Source organism: Equus quagga, chromosome 13 (genome assembly GCF_021613505.1).
Source record: "Equus quagga isolate Etosha38 chromosome 13, UCLA_HA_Equagga_1.0, whole genome shotgun sequence".
Classification (NCBI taxonomy): Eukaryota; Metazoa; Chordata; class Mammalia; order Perissodactyla; family Equidae; genus Equus; species Equus quagga.
In genome coordinates, this window is record NC_060279.1 from 80118278 (window position 1) to 80133939 (window position 15662).

Consider the following 15662-nt stretch of genomic DNA (forward strand, 5'->3'; position numbering starts at 1 on the left):
TCAAGAAGTTCCCAGGGTAACCGTTGCTAAGGAGCGGACGCCCCGGAAGTAGGCCACGCGCCTGCGCCGAAGAACCCCGTCTGCGCCTGCGCGCAAGGGAAGCGGTGGGTTGGGCTCGGCATGGGGGATCCGGACCCGGAGTCGGAGCAGATCCGTCTGAAATGTATCCGTAAGGAAGGCTTCTTCACGGTGCCTCCAGAACACAGGGTGCGACGGGGGGTGCTCGGGGAAGCGCTGCCCTCGCCGGCGGGGGGCGGGGCCGAAACGCGCGGGGGCCCTCAGTGTCGCGCTAAAGCGCCGAGCTTGCCGGCACTGGGGGAAACGACAGTCCCAGAATCCCCCGCGGCAGGCCCAGAACCCGGCGGCGGCGGTAGCTCCGCCCCGCTCCAGGCGAGGAGGGCGGAACCCGGGGCGGGTAGCTCCCGGGCGAAAGGGACGGGCAGGCTCTGTGCTGCTGGCCTCCTCCGGAAGGGCAGGCTCCGGGCCCGACGCGGGGTTTCTGAGCGTTGCGCGCAGGCCGGAGCGTTTGCCCGTGGGAGGAGTGGGAGGCGTGGTCTCCCGGGCTGTGATGGGCCGGGCCCACCCGGGACCCGGCGGCCTCTGTGCCTCGGTCTGTGCGGAGCTCTGCGTGTTACTGTCACCCAGTCCGCTAGTGACCCTTTCCGGGCACCGTTGGCGGCCCGTGCTGGGCGGGTCTGATCCTGGCGGTGTTAACTGCTGCTGGTGCGCGAGGCCCAGTCACGTGTCCGGTGAGGACCACTGACCGGCTGGCTGAGCGAGCGCCGGGGCCACTGTGGAGCCACCCACTGGCCGCGGTGCATTGCTCTGACGCGCAGGGGTGCTCTCACAGGAGCGTGAAGAGGACCAGATCAGCACAGTGCAGAGAGCACGGTAGTAGGTGCTTCAAGACATGAAAGTATCAGAGGATGTCATAAGAAAAATTGTTTTCTGCTGGGCCAGGAAGTGTCGCTAGGATTTGGACGCGCAGAGGGGAGGAGGCGTGGCATGCCAGACTTAAGGAGCAGTAGGAGCGAAGTCCCGGAGAAGGGGAATACAGAGTGTGAATAGGAAGCACAGGCGTTGAGCCTGGAGACAGAGACTGTGAGAGAGGGAATTCGGTGGGAAAGGGAGGTTGAGGCGAGATCACAGAAGGGCTTCAATCCAGACTAGAAGGTTCTGACTCGGATCCCCAGGTGTTAGGAAGGAATGCAATGGAGGGCAGGGTGGCTAAGAGAATAGAGGCAGCAAGGCCGGAGAGGAGCTGTTAGAATCGAACCTCGCTGCATGTGCTGCTGAGACCCAGGGGGAAGTGCTCCTTCAGTCCACCTTCGAACGCACCACCTTGTGAAGGTGTATTAGGGTACAGACAGAGAAACCCCAAAATACAGTGGTTGAAGTACAAGACTATTTCTCTCTCTCCTAACATTCCAGAAGGTGCAGGCACTCAGACTGTCTTGTTGCTCCACCTGTACCTTTTCTGAATCCCAGCCTGCCTCAAAGGGTAAAAAGGAGTGGGCGGCAGTCAGCTTCCCTTGATCAGGAAGTCACAGTTGTCCTTTTTGCTCATGTCCTATTGGCCAGAATTCAGTCACATGCTCATACCTAGCTGCAAGGGAGGCTGGGAAATATGACCCCCAGCTGGATGGCCACGTGCTACGGTGCAGTGTTTCGTAACTCAAAGGAAGAAGTCCTGTGTGGATGTTGGGGGCAGTTCCCATGCCACAGAAATGTTTCTGCTGTGTTTGGTAGATACTTTGTGAAAGTCTTCAAGCTTTTTCCATCTCCAGAGCATGATTTAGTGAGTGCTGCCCAGCAGGCTTTCTCTGATGATGAGTCATCCAGTACAGTCACCATGAGCCACAGGGGGCCGTTGAGCACTTCACACGTGGCTGGTCCAACTGAGGAAATGAACTTTTATTTTAATTAGTGGTAGCCATATGTGGCTGGTGGTTACTGTGCTTGGACAGAGTATGTCTGGATGTGGGATTAGACGAGAGTGGGTGAGCTGTCTTTGATATTCGATTCGAAGCCTCTGGCCTAGTGTCATTGTTCTCCTTTCCTTATTGAAAGTCCCCGCACTGCCAGCCTCCGTCTCTTTCAGCTGGGACGGTGCCGGAGCGTGAAGGAGTTTGAGAAGCTGAACCGCATCGGGGAAGGCACCTATGGCATTGTGTGTGAGTGGCTGAGATGGGAGGCCTGGGCTCCAGGGGACTATCCAAGCAGGAGCTGTGTTCGGGCTAGAAGGAGGTTGATAGCCCTTGCTCCACAGCCAGCAACAACTTGTACAAGTGAACTCTGATCCCTGGCATGACTGCCATAAATTTCACACCGTGTCCGAATAAATGTCCGTCTCAGCTTGCTTATGCATAACCGTGAGTGGACCTGTACAGCAATAAAACGTAGCACTTCGAGAAGCGGCCAGAGCTCAGCTCGTAGCCGCTGAGGTGCTGGTGTGGATCGTACTGCTCAGGGTTTGGAAGCTGCGCAAGTTAGCACATCTTTTTGTGCTAATTTGGGGAGCCATCTTTGCTCCCCAAAATAAGTGTTCTTTTTTCTAGATAAAGTACGTTATTTGCTGTTAGAACATGGTAACAACAGAACACAAAGCAGTGATCTGTGTGCTGACTATAAGAAGGAAGACTTAGAGGGACCGTGTTATACCCAGGCCCCTGTCCCCAGATCAGACAGGAGGACCCCCAGGGGGCACGGCGAGTGGGGCTGGGGGTGTTGCTTGCACAGAGTGAGGACTGAGTGTCACTGGGCATCCAGTATCGAGGAAGAGAGAGGGAACCCCCAGAGTTCAGGAGGAGGCCCCATATGGCATGAGGATGTCAGGGGGCATCAGATCAGAGTCCATCATGGATGAATTTCCAGATCGGGCCCGGGATACCCAGACGGATGAGATTGTCGCCCTGAAAAAGGTGCGGATGGACAAGGAGAAGGATGGTGAGTGGGAAGCGGGTACTGGAGGGGAACGGTAGAGGGTCTTACTGGGACTGAGGGCGAGCCTGCCTCCCAAGAGCATTGGCCTGATCGTTAAAGGGGGCTGGTCTCGGGGGCTCCAGCCGGGCCTGCTGGCCTTGCCCTTCCTTCTCCAGCTCATCCCGCCCCCCGCTCTGGGCCTCAGCGCCCGGCCCTGTGCAGTTGGCCCCTCTGTCTCTCCTCTCCCTCCCATCTGGTGACTGCCTGATGTTCTGTCTCAGCTCGGCTGTCACCCTTCCACAGGGCCTTCCCCGCCCGAGACCGGGCGAGCAGCCCCCATGTGCTCCATGCACCCCTGCTCACCACCCCCCACCCCTTCCCTGGCTGCCTGTGGGCAGGGCTCTGCTTTGCTCACTGTGGAGACCCCTGCCATACACAGTGGTCAGTGCAGAGAGCTGGTGCCTTGCTTTTGATGAAGGAAGGGGGGTTGGGATGGCCTTGATTCTCCCTGAGGTGATGGGCAGAGCCGTGAAAGACTTAGGGGTCTGGGTCACTGAGGACTGACATGGACCAGGGTGGGGCTCACTGAGGTGGCTAGCTGCACGGGTGCCCGTCTGCAGGGGTGGGGCCCGCTGAGACTGTGTCTGGTTGCAGGCGTCCCCGTCTGCAGGAGTGGGGCCCGCTGAGGCTACGTCCGGTTGCAGGGGTCCCTGTCTGCAGGGGTGGGGCCTGCTGAATCTCTGGTTTCAGGGGGTCCCCCTCTGTAGGGGTGGGGCTTGCTAAGGCTGTGTCTGGTTGCAGGGGTCCCCATCAGCAGCCTTCGAGAGATTACACTGCTCCTTCGCCTTCGCCATCCAAATATCGTGGAGCTGAAGGAGGTGGTTGTGGGGAACCACCTGGAGAGGTGAGCAGTCTGCTGCCTCTCCGCATTAGGCCCTGCTGAGCCCACCCTGCCCAGCCCCCTCCTTGTGTTCCCCCGAGACCAGAGTTGCCCTTCCCGCAGCCCTGGGCAGGTCCCTTGGCCCACCCGGGAGGAGGTGGGAGGTGGTGTGTGTCTTCCCCTTTTTTCTTGCAGCATCTTCCTGGTGATGGGTTACTGTGAGCAAGACTTGGCCAGCCTTCTGGAAAACATGCCAACACCCTTCTCTGAGGCCCAGGTGCAAGGCTAGGGGTGCTGGGAGGGGGGCCGGCATGGGTCCTTGTCGGGCACATTTGTGCCAAACATGGCTGGTCCTGACTGGCAGTCCTGGCCCTCTGCGTAGGTCAAGTGCATTGTGCTTCAGGTGCTCAGGGGCCTCCAGTACCTGCACCGGAACTTCATCATCCACAGGTGGGCGGGGCCTGGGTAGGGCAGGTCCAAGGGGCAGGTTTTGGGCTGATGGGAGGGGTCTGGATGGGATGGGGCCTCAGGGGACATTTGTCCAAGTGGGTGCTGATTTGTGACACTGGGGAAAGGTGACTGCCAGTACTGATCCCTGGCTTCCAGTGCCAGTGCCTCGTTGCCCAGAACGCAGGAGAGGAGCAGACATGGCCTCAGTGCAGTGGGCTTCTCTAACTGCTGCTTGGGGAAGCGTCTAGGAGAAGATAATCCCTGAGGGGCCAATGGTATGAGTGTAGTCAAGGCTCTGAGAAGTCCTGCAGTGGAGAGAGCCTTCCTGGAGTCTTGTGATGCACAGCAGGAAGGGCTGAGCCTAGAGGGGTGGAGTGGGGGCCTTCCCGGCTGGAGCAGGACTGTGTAGGCAGCAGCTTCTGTGCTCTGGGCAGCTCATGTGGCCCGGCTGGGGAGCGGGGTGGGCCTGGCAGTTAGACCTGGGCTTGAGGCCAGCTCTGCCACTGCCTCAGAATGTTAGCGGGAGCTCCAATGTCCCAACTCTCGAGTGGCCCTGTGCTGCCTGCCCTGCTCGTTTTTAGGAAGTTCTGATAGGAGGCTTGTGAGAAAGCTTCCTGAGCGGACCTGGCCACCCGGGAGCTTGCTTCCGGAGCCACTGATGCTCTTTCCACCGCAGGGACCTGAAGGTCTCCAACCTGCTCATGACCGACAAGGGCTGTGTGAAGACAGGTGGGCCAGGGCGCTGGCTTGGTGGGGTGGGGCATCTCTCCACGCGTGCTACTGGGGCTCCAGCCGGGCCTGCTGGCCTCGCCTCTCCTTCTCCAGCTCATCCTGGCCCCCCGGCTCTGGGCCTCAGCGCCCAGCCCTGTATAGTTGGCCCCTCTGTCTCTCCTCTCCCTCCCATCTGGTGACTCTGCCTGATGTTCTGTCTCAGCTCGGCTGTCACCCCCCACAGGGCCTTCCCTGCCCGAGATTAGGTGGGCAGCCCCCGTGTGCTCCATGCACCCCTGCTCACCTCTCCCTGTCCCCCCCTCCCCCTGGGAGGAGGTCAGACCTCATAAGCACTGAGGCTCATTAGGCTGAGAGCTGGAGCTGGCTCCTTTGTCTTCGTGGCCCCAGGTGGCAACTTGTTAGCTCTTACCTGGTGACACACCCTCCCTCCTATATCTGCCTCTGTCACAGCGGATTTTGGCCTGGCCCGGGCCTATGGCGTTCCAGTGAAGCCAATGACTCCCAAGGTGGTCACTCTTTGGTGAGTGCCTCAGACCACGTCTGCCTGGAGGGGGGAGTCTGGGGAGGACACCCTGAAGTTGCAAAAGGATCTTGTAGGTCTTTAAGCTGTAGGGTTCTATGCACACTCAGAGGCTGGGTCTAGGACAGCTTCCCAAGACAGCAGGGCTGTCACTGGAGAAGCAGACTTGGTGATACTGCAGAAGCTGCCTCCTTGGATGGGGCGCTGCCCTGGCCTGAGGCCGCCAGGCCCCCAGCCTGGTCGGAGCCAGCTCGAGAAGGGGAGCTGGTGCCCGACTGAAGGATGGCGGTGTACACAGCTTTGTGTTGTTATTTCTCACTTACACCTCTAAGAGGCAGGACAGGGTCCTGGTCAAGGGTAGGATATTGAAGTCAGATGCTTTCTGCCCCGTGTCATGCAGCCCCCATCTGTGAGACGGGCTGGCGGGAGTCTGTGTCTTTGTAATACACGGGACACCACTCCACAGAGGAGCTGTCCAGCAGCCACAGGGCTTCTGAGGATGGGGTGGTCCGAGCTGGGCCTAGCAGTCCGGTCGTCTAGGCTGTCTCAAGGAGGCTGGTGGCCGGTGGGTGGGCTAGCACAGAGGCTGTGCCCGTGGAAGCCCAGGCTAGAGGAAAGGTGCTACCCGATGTGAGGTAGAGGCTTCTGTTTGCAGGTACCGAGCCCCTGAACTGCTATTGGGAACCACCACGCAGACCACCAGCATCGACATGTGGTGAGAAGCAGATGCCGCTCCTAGGGCGTCGGGGAAGGGCCAGAGTCAGTCATATCAGAACTGAAGGGACAGGAGTGCAGCTGGGGCCTTTGTCAGCCTCTCAGCCCCAGGAGGGTGGGCCCAAGCCTCGGATCCCGAGAGCAGGTGTGAGAAGGGGCCCCGAGGTCCACAGACGACAGGCCTGCCCTCGTGGCCACCCTGAGAGGCCTGCAGGGACCAGGTGACATGGCCCAGGGGGGGCCGAGTAGTCACTCACCTGTTCCGTCATGACTCCTCCCGGGTTCTGCCCCCAGCCCATGGAGACGTGTGGGCAGCGCTCGCCCTCCGTGGTCACACTGCAGTGGTGCTCAGCACAGGTGTGTGGCGGAGCGAGCAGCTGAGTCAGGCGCAGCCTGCGCTCCTCTGCAGGGCCGTGGGCTGCATCCTGGCTGAGCTGCTGGCCCACAAGCCCCTGCTCCCTGGCACTTCCGAGATCCACCAGGTGGACCTGATCGTCCAGCTGCTGGGGACACCTAGTGAGAACATCTGGCCGGTGAGTGCCTGGCCTCTGCCCTCACTCGCCCTCAGCCAGGCTGGCCCGTGTGGCATCAGCTCCTGCTTCCTGCAGGGCTTCTCCAAGCTGCCGCTCGTGAGCCAGTACAGCCTGCGGAAGCAGCCCTACAACAACCTCAAGCACAGGTTCCCGTGGCTCTCAGAGGCCGGCCTGCGCCTGCTCAACCTCCTCTTCATGTACGACCCTAGGAAAAGGTGCGGACCGGCCTACAGGTGGGGGCGGCGGCACCTTGAGCCTGAGCCCTTTGGAAAGGTTTCTCAGAACACAGGACGTGCAGCCACCCAGACGCTGCCTCCCAGGACACACATGGCGGGTCAGGTGCCCAGTCTGGGCGGTCTGCCCACCCAGGTCATGGAGCCCACTCTGCGGTTCCCAAGGGTTTCTGGGCCACAGACCCCTACCTGCCACCCCCCTTTCACTTGTCGGCAAACTTGAACCAGACATTGCTGGGCTGGGCATGGTGTGAGGGGGACGAGCCTCAGTGAGGCCCAGGGTCCTGCTAACAGCACGGCTGCTTCCAGGGCGACGGCGGGGGACTGCCTGGAGAGCTCCTACTTCAAGGAGAAGCCCCTGCGTGAGTCCCCCAGACCACCCAGGCTCTGCTCTGTGGGGTACAGGGCTGGCGGCCCCTTCTGTCCCAGGTGGTTATGTTGGGGTCTGGCCTTGCGTAGCTGCTCAAGCCCCTGCAGGCGGTGTGGCGGGCTCCCATGCACACCCCTCGGGGAGGGTGTGGGCCCTGGGCAGGCAGGGGCTGTGCACTGAGGCTGGTGGGGGTGCTGGGGCCGCACAGACTGTCTGTGGGATCAGAGGAGGGGAGCAGGGGGGTGCTGTTCAGACCCGAAGCGCTCCCAGCCTGAGGCTCTCCCGTGCCCTGGGAGGCCCTCCCCAACCCAGTGCTGAGCAGCCCCCTCCCTGCAGCCTGCGAGCCGGAGCTCATGCCCACCTTCCCCCACCACCGCAACAAGCGGGCCCCAGCCGCAGCCTCGGGCCAGAGCAAGCGCAGCAAGCCCTGACGGCTGGCGTCTGCAAGGCCTGCAGTCCAGGTCAGCCGTGCTCCTTTCCAGCATGTCCGTGCCAGGACCCACCAGCTGCTCCAGCCAGCTGCCCCGCTTCCTGCCACTGCCCCAGAAGAGCGAGTGTCGACGTGGGGTGAGAGTGGGTACACCCCAAGGGCCAGGACACCTTGAGGCAGCCCCACCCAGGCTGTGGTGGCGCCACCTGCTGGCCATGCTGGGTCCTACCACTTGCCAAGCTCACTTCCCAGCAAGAAACTCCCACTGGCCCATCTCCGTGGGTGTCACTGGTTTGGGACCAGCAGATCCTCTATGGCCAGTTGTGTTCCCTCTTGGTCACCAGAAGCTGCCCGGGGCAGGCAGTGGCTGTGGTAACCCCCAGGTGGGGCTGGCAGGACCTTGGGGTGGGAAGGAAGGATTGGTGTGGGGTGAGCCAGCCTAGTGGGCTGGGCCCTGGGCCTGGACGCTCTGAGCCCAATCAAGTCCCGTCCTGCTCCCACACTGAGGCCCCAGGGAAGGGGCATGACTGGCATGGGGCACAGAGATAAAAGCTCTACTGACTGTCCTGAGCGGCTCAGTGATTTAATGTACTCAGAGGTTCTGATTCGTGACTGACAGCTTCTCCCAGTGCTGGGAAGGCCGGGAGTTGGAACAGACAGGCTGGGTGGGCACCCGGTGTGGAGGGACCAGCACAGAAGACAGGCACCTGCCCCAAGGGCTGAGGCAGGCAGACCTGCCCCCTCCAGTCCTGTGAGCCGGTGGCTCCTGGGACACTTGCCTGCCCCAAGGGACAAGGGGTTGCATGGCCCTCCTTCCTTGGCCTTGGGGGTCTGCCTCAGGGGGCCTGCTGCATCTTTACCACTGGACTTGGGGGGCCTGGGAGACCTCCCACCCCGCCTTCCACAGCCAACACAGCAGGACAGCCGCCGGGGTGGCTGGTTGCTCAGACGCCCCTACACTCCACCTGGAGTGGAGTGACTCAGGCTCGTCCGGCTGTGTCACTGTCTACCTCCTGCTGCGCTTTCTTGAGAGTTTGCAGGCATCTCCTTGCTCTGGTTTCAAACCAGATCACGTCTCTGTCTTTGCGCCCAGCTTCCCTGCCCAGCTGAGACTAGGGCACATGGAGTCATTCAGTGTGGCTTGTGACACCCACAGAGGGGCTGAGTCAGCTTAGGGGCTGTCACCTGCAGGCCCCCAAGGACACGCCCATGTGGCGAGTCCCCCTGGACATGTGGAGGGAAGCACCGTGTCCTGAGCCACCGCCTGCAGGGAGTGGAGCTACGCCGATAGCTGGGCCCCTGCCGTGGGGTGGGGGAAGGGGTGAGAGGAGGGTGAGGGTCCTTCATGGGGACAGGTTCGGGTGCTGTGTCCCTCTACCCAGCACGTCCAGGCGTGAATCTGGGTGCTGAGGACAGGGACAGGACAGCTGGAGGCAGGAGCTGGCGATGGCAGGTAAGCCCCCACCCCCTGCTCTGTGGGGCCTGGACTCTCCCTGCCCCTTCTGTTGTGCCCAGGGCTCCTCGAGGGGAGGAGGGGCAGGTGGCCAGTGGCCCAGGCCCAAGGAGGGATGAGGCCAGAGAAGCACCGAGGTAACTCCAGAAAGCCCTGACCCAGGGCCTGGCAGGGCCTATGGCCGGGCCCCAGGGCTGTCATAGAGCAGACTGTCCACCTGTGCACGCTGCAGCCACAGGCGCCGCTGGGTGTCGCTGAGCAGGGTGTGCTGCACGTGGCCCTGATGGCAGACAGGCAGGGCAGCACAGTGGGCAGCGTGTAGCTGGCGACACGTGTCGCAACAGAGCGTGGGCAGGGCGCCAGAGGCCAGGCAGCTATGCGCCTGGTAGCCGGGGGTCTCGGGATTGGGCCCATGCACATGCTGGGGGCTGGCCCATCCGGGGCTCCCTGGGGCTCTGGGAGCGGCTGCGTCCCCAGGCCGACTCAGCAGCTCCCGCCGCAGTGAGAGAAAGGAGAAGGCCGAGGGCTCCGGCTCCAGCTCCTCCTCCGAGGCCTCGTAAGGCGGGCTGCTGGCCTGCTGCGGTACCTCGGCCTCTGCTGGCGGCTCCCAGGCCCTGCCCCCAGAACCCCACAATTTGGCACTCTGCTCCCAGAGTGGAGGCCGGTAGGCCAGCTCTGAGGGGGGCGAGTCTGGGCCTGGTGAGGGCCCTCCATACAGGCTGGCCTCCTCCGAGCCCTCGTCCTCCTGCAGGTCCCGGTACAGGTCCAGCGGGGCCCGGTACATAGCTGGGGAGCCCCGTGGGGGCAGGGGTGGCGGCTCCTCTTCCCGGGCCAGCCGCTGCTGCAGCCAGGCCACGCAGGAGGCCACGTCTGCGCTGGCCCGCCGTGCCCTCAGCAGCTCGTCAGCCGGCAGCACGCTGGTGCCCAGCCGCTCCAGCACCTCTCCCAGGATCTCGCATTCCAGCCGGAGGGCAAAGCAGCCCAGGGCCACGCGCAGTAACTGGGAGGCAGGGGGCGGGGTGGCCACCATGAGGCGGTGGTCGTCCCTGCGCACATAGCCCATCTTCCGGAAGCTCTGGATCAGGAGGTCTTCTGAGAGCACGCCCTTCAGCACGTGCACGTAGCCCCCAGAGAAGGTCTGCAAGGGAGGGGCCCGGTCAGCAGCAGCCTGCCCTCCCGCAGACCCGACCCCACCTTGGCTGCACACCGGCCTTGGCCAGCTTCAGGGGCCCCCACTCTCACCCCAGAGGGCAGCATGGTGCCAAGTGACTGGGCAGTTCTGGGTTGTGCTGAACTCCCTCCAGACCAGCCCACTCCCAAAGCCTGTCTCATGGGCTGGGGCAGGCTCATAATCAGGAGAGTAGAGTCCCTACGGTGAGAAATCTCTGCCCACCCCCCAGGCCCCTCCACCTCCTCCCACCCTGGGGCTTTTCGGCTCCAGTCAGGTGCCTGTGTCCCTGCTGAGTGCTCGACTGTGCTAACACCATAGAGGTGCTTATCTCCTTGACCAGGGAGCCTCCTGAACGCAGTCCTCTGGACGCTGCTTTTCCAGGGACTGTCTTAGTGAGTTCTCCCCATCAGGACAGGCTTTACCATCCGTTGTTTCTCGTCGGGTAGCATTCCACCACATGGATGAAATAGCTGTATGTTTTGGAGGCTCTAATGTGCAGCTGACAGATGGCAAAGTGCTTTCTAGACTGCAAAGTTATGTGAGGAACTAAAAGGATTATTAGGATAGTGATCCAGTGTCTCTCCCAACTAAAGCTCCCCAACTCTGGGAGCGCGTGAGCATTCCTCGGTTCCCGGCTCAGGACACTGCCTCACTCGTATTGAGCACCACCGAGTGCAAGCAGTGCACTGAGGGCTTTGCATTCACCCCTCACAGCAAACCACAAACTGGACTATTCTTGTGTCTATTAGACAGAGGAGGAAATAGTTCAGAGAGATTAGGTAACTTGCCCAAAGCCACGCAGGCAGGAGGAGGCAGAACCAGACCCCATCCAGGTCTGCCCAACACTGAAGCTGTGAGCACCTCGAGGGCAGGCTTGACTATTCTGCTTTTGGCGCCCCATGGGCTGGCCCTGGCGGGTACCTCCTGCCTTCCAGTGTGAAGGGATGAATGAAAGTCCTAGAACCTCAGACCAGCAGGTGTCCCCGCAGAGCCATGGGCTCCAGAGCTCACCTCCCTAGACGGGCTGCTGCTGTCATGGCAACCAGCGGAGGCGGACTCGCCCACGTGCCTGGTGACGTCATCACCTTCCTACTCTTCTGAATTAGCTCAGAGCACCAGCGGCCTGCTCCCTTCTGCTGGCTGGCAGCTCACCTAGAGGGGCCATGCCAGCCCTGGGCACAACCTCCATACCCGAGCCAAGGGGTGAACTAAGTTCCAGCCCAGCCCAGCCCACCCCCAGGCGTGCAAGGGCATATAGCCCCTGCCTGCTTCATAGGGGATACCCCACCCACAGTCCTCCTGTATAAATGGGATTAGCTCACGTCCTGGAGGGATTAGGGTGACCATGGAATCTCAAGTCTCTCCTGTGCACCTGTCCTAGAATTTCTATGGCACCGTGGCTGCGTGGACTTTGGGGAGGGCAGTGATACAAGCTTTAGGGGACCGACTACCCCCTGGGAGGCAGGCACCCAGGGCAGGTGGCCTCCACCCACCCCATGTTCTCAGCTCTTGGAGTGCTGGAGGGACCTCGGCCAGAGCTCTGCCCCAACACTCCCAGGACCCCTCAGCATGTTCTGAGCCCTGTGAAACCCACCAGGTTCTGAGGACACCTGAAATCCCTAGTCCTTGACTGTAGCTGTCCTCCCAACGGTAGCCAGACCCCAGCAGCCCAGGCAGGGGAGCCCCACTAGGCCCGCCGCCCTACCTTGATGGTGGTGAACTCCTTCCTCCAGGGCAGCAGGTACAGGTGCACAGCGGCCAGCTCCAGCAGCTCGAAGGCGCGGGCCAGGCTGCGCAGGGCAGGGGCCAGGTCAGCGCGGCCCCACAGGCCGTCGGTGAGCAGCGCCAGCGCGTCGTCCTGCAGCACCCCGTGCAGGTCGAAGTCTTCCACCAGGATCTGCCAGAGCACGGCGCGCAACGACGGGTCCCCGCACACGCCTGCGCGGCCACGTTGAAGCTCGCGCTCCAAGCACAGGCGGTAGTCCTCGGACAGCGAGCTGCTGCCCATCCTGGCGGGCGGGGGTAGGCTATCAGGAATCAGATACCCCTCCCGCCAGCTTTGCGCCCCCAAAGCGCCCACCCAGCATCCAGAGATCCCCCTTCAGCCTGGCGACCCTGTCCCCGGCAACTGTGAGCCCCCTACCCAGCATCCAGAGGTTCTCCTCCAGCATGGCGACCCTGTCCCCAGCAGCTGTGTGCCACCCCTCCGCTGCGAGCCTCCACCCAGTATCCACAAATCCCCCCTCCAGCATGGCGACCCTATCCCTGGAAACTGTGAGCCCCCTACCCGACATCCACAGGTCCCCCTCCAGCCTGGCGACCCTGTCCCCAGTAGCTTGTGCACCCCTCACCCAGCATCTACAGGTCCCCTTCCAGGGGGGCGACCTATCCTCGCGAGCTGAGTACCCCTCTTCCCTGAGGCTCCTCTCAGCCCTCTGAGTCTCCCCTCCCGACCAGAGACCCCCTCGCCCACCAGATCGTACTGACGGCCCCGCGGGCGACCGCACTACCTGTCCGTCCCCAGCGGTCTCCAGCACCCGCCGCTCCGCTCTGGCGTCTGCCCCAGCAGCGCGCTTCCGCCGGGAGCCGGCTCCGCGCATTGGCCGAGGCCTGACGCTCGGGGCGTGGCTTGCTTCGGGCACCGCGCCCTCGGCTGACTCGGGCTGGGCAGGGCGTGCCGGGGGCGTGGCTGCCCTCGTTCCCGCGGGCGGGGCGGGGCCTGGCGACGGCCGGGAGGACTGCGGCGGCCCGCCCCGTTGAGCACCTGCGCGACGCACCTGGACGGCCACTTGTTCCCGCGTCGCCGTGTCCCCACGGGGCGGGGGTCGTTCACGGCCGAACCGTGGGGCGAGGACTGAGCGCACACAGCGGGCGCTCAATAAACGGTTGTGTCCCAGCAGCTCCTCCCAGCGAGGAGCCACGGAGGCTCGGAGCGGCCGCGCCAGCTCTCAAGCTGTGAGCTCCCGAGCCGTGCCCTGGGAACGTCAGGCCGCGGGGAAGCACGTGCTGGGGTCCTCCTGCGCCGCTGAGCGGGGGGCGGGGCCAGCTCCTAGGGAGGCGGGGCTACCCTCAGTCGGGGCAGGACCCTTCACGTTACCTAATGGGGATTGGTCAGATCTGGGGAGGGCGGGGTAAGGCGGGGCCACCTCCTGGAGGGGCGGGGCTGCCCTCAGTGGGGGCCGCACCCTCCACGTTACCTAATGGGGATTGGCCGGATCTGGGGAGGGCGGGGTAAGGCGGGGCCATCTCCTGGAGGGGCGGGGCCACACAGGAATAGCCGAAAGAATTGTAATTCGGGATGTGGGTGCTATGGCAAACCATAGGCAAATCCAGAAAACAAAGGAGGGGAGCTGCTTTTATACAGAAAATGGGGAGAAGGAGGAGCTGTTCTAAAGAAAAGTCCATTGGGGGAAAGTAACAGATCAGGGAGGTAATGGCTTCTCATTCGCTGAGCTGTGCCGTTTCTGATTGGCTGAGCTGTTGCTGGGTGGGGAGAGAAATCCTCCTTCGGTAGCAAAGCAGTTTTACTTACCTTCCAAGATGCAAGCACCTGTCTCTTCCTGTTTGGTGTAATTTGGTGTAAATCACAGATCACAATGTGTGATGGGGCCTGAGACCTGCCTCTAAGGGCCTTCATGGCTCCAGTTCAGTTAAGGTTTCTTTAATAAATTTCCAAGGTGCCAAGCAGGATCTCTTCGAGTCATCTTGCCAGCCACCACCGAACGTGGAAGTCTTTCAATTACTGTTCACGCAAATCACCCGGGCCACACCAACCCTAAGGGGACAGTTAGCCTCTTACACCTCCAACTCTACTCATCTCCTGCTTGTGTGAAGGGCTGAGAGAAGCCCCCTCTGCAGTTCCTGACTCAGTTTAATGTGGTCTTGGGTGGAGGCAGGCTTCTGCCAATTTGTCAAATGGCCTTCGTCCACAGCTCCAGCCCCTTCCACTCAAGGTGGTGGATGTCACCCTCCTGCACATGCTGGTGGAGTGTGCAGGCCGGTGCCTGCTCATCTTCAGCCCTGCATGATGGTGTTCTGCTCGGCACCTCACTCTGCTTCTTTGCTTCTGTACTCAGCACTGTCTGACATCCATCCCTGTGGCTATGTGTGACCCCAGGCAATTGCGCTTAACTGCTGTGTGCTGCTCAAGGGAATGTGGCTGTCCTTCAGTGTGACACTTGAACCTGGGCAGGTCTTTGCACCTTCCACTACACGTAAGTCATAAAATGCCTTGTTGTCTTCAGCCAGGCCTGGTGGCCTAGTGGTTAAGTTCAGCGTGCTCCACTTAAGCAGCCAGAGTTTGGTTCCTGGGTGCGGACCTGGGTGCTACACTTGTCTGTTAGCGGCCATGCTGTGGCAGTGGCTCACATTAAAAAAGGAAAAAAGAGGAAGATTGACAATAGATGTTAGCTCAGGGCAAATCTTCCTCAGCAAAACAAAATAAAACAAGACTTGTTGTCTTGAGATGCTCACTCTTGGAACCTAGCTGCCACACTGTTAGGAAGCCAGCAGTCACATGGAGAGGCTTTGTACTGGGCTGATTATAATAATGTCCCTGGAATTCATGTCCACCTGGAACCTGGGAATGAGCTTATTCATAAACTGGGCCTCTGCAGATATAATCAAGTTAAGATGAAGTCACACTGGATTAGGATGGGCCCTAACTCCAACATGAACAGTGTCCTTACAAGAAGAGGGAAGTTTAGACACAGACACACAGGTGTGAAGGCATATGATGACAGAGGCAGAGACTGAGTGATTTGGCCACAAGCCAAGGATTGCAGGCACCACCAGGAGACAAAGGCTTCTGCTCCAGCACTCTGAGGGAGCACAGCCCTATTGACACCTTGATTTCAAAGTTCTGGCCTGTAGAACTTTGAGAGAGTAAATTTCTTTTCTTTCTTTCCTTCTTTTTTTTTTTTTTTGAGAGAGTAAATTTCTATGATCTTAAGCCACCAAATTTGTGGTATTTTGTCACAGTAGCCACAGGAAACTAACGCAGGCCTCATAAAGCTGTTCTGACAGCCCCGACTGAGCTCCTAGCTGACAAGCATCCACTGCAGACCTGTGGACAAATCGACCCCTGGACATGGGGTCACCCAAACCTGGAAGCTGACCTAGCTGATGGCAGGCGGTCAGAGACAAGCGGGTCCCACTGAACCTGCCCAAATGGAAGACTCAGGAGCAAAGTGAGCGACTGTGTGGTGTTTAGTCCAGTGAGACAGGGTGGTCTGTCACTCAGCAGGAGACAGCA

General features: G+C 61.0%; 2 protein-coding genes across 13 annotated transcripts; one reads left to right on the top strand and one right to left on the bottom strand.

The window, feature by feature from the left end:
- Positions 1–33: 33 nt before the first annotated feature.
- On the top strand, positions 34–8351 carry CDK10 (cyclin dependent kinase 10). 11 transcript variants are annotated; one of them, XM_046680212.1, is made up of 13 exons: positions 69–207; positions 2102–2174; positions 2875–2946; positions 3724–3826; positions 3998–4079; positions 4185–4252; positions 4929–4981; positions 5435–5504; positions 6160–6219; positions 6571–6751; positions 6827–6966; positions 7294–7346; positions 7691–8351. In XM_046680212.1, the coding sequence occupies exons 1-13, from the start codon at positions 121–123 to the stop codon at positions 7783–7785; spliced, it is 1137 nt and encodes a 378-aa protein (XP_046536168.1). In that variant the 5' UTR covers positions 69–120; the 3' UTR covers positions 7786–8351. The 11 variants fall into 11 exon arrangements, with proteins under 11 accessions (XP_046536178.1, XP_046536168.1, XP_046536169.1 ...); XM_046680213.1 differs by having other exon boundaries at positions 6628–6751; XM_046680214.1 differs by having other exon boundaries at positions 147–169; positions 2071–2174; positions 6628–6751.
- SPATA2L (spermatogenesis associated 2 like) lies at positions 8352–13441 on the bottom strand. Of its 2 annotated transcripts, none has more exons than XM_046680210.1 (3): positions 13186–13441; positions 12114–12417; positions 8352–10375 (listed from the first exon to the last, which is right to left on the bottom strand). In XM_046680210.1, exons 2-3 carry the CDS (start codon positions 12414–12416, stop codon positions 9413–9415), a joined length of 1266 nt encoding a protein of 421 aa, XP_046536166.1. In that variant the 5' UTR covers position 12417; positions 13186–13441; the 3' UTR covers positions 8352–9412. The 2 variants fall into 2 exon arrangements, with proteins under 2 accessions (XP_046536166.1, XP_046536165.1); XM_046680209.1 differs by lacking the exon at positions 13186–13441 and adding an exon at positions 12919–13159.
- Positions 13442–15662: the final 2221 nt, after the last annotated feature.

Excerpts from the sequence above, each read along its gene's own strand:
- CDK10 (XM_046680211.1), top strand. The coding sequence starts at position 121 with ATGGGGGATCCGGACCCGGAGTCGGAGCAGATCCGTCTGAAATGTATC. Across the intron at positions 2,947-3,723 it reads GATGGACAAGGAGAAGGATG|GGGTCCCCATCAGCAGCCTT; the intron begins GTGAGTGGGAAG and ends GTCTGGTTGCAG. Across the intron at positions 4,982-5,434 it reads CAAGGGCTGTGTGAAGACAG|CGGATTTTGGCCTGGCCCGG; the intron begins GTGGGCCAGGGC and ends CCTCTGTCACAG.
- SPATA2L (XM_046680210.1), bottom strand. The coding sequence starts at position 12,416 with ATGGGCAGCAGCTCGCTGTCCGAGGACTACCGCCTGTGCTTGGAGCGC. Across the intron at positions 10,376-12,113 it reads AGGAGTTCACCACCATCAAG|ACCTTCTCTGGGGGCTACGT; the intron begins GTAGGGCGGCGG and ends CCTCCCTTGCAG.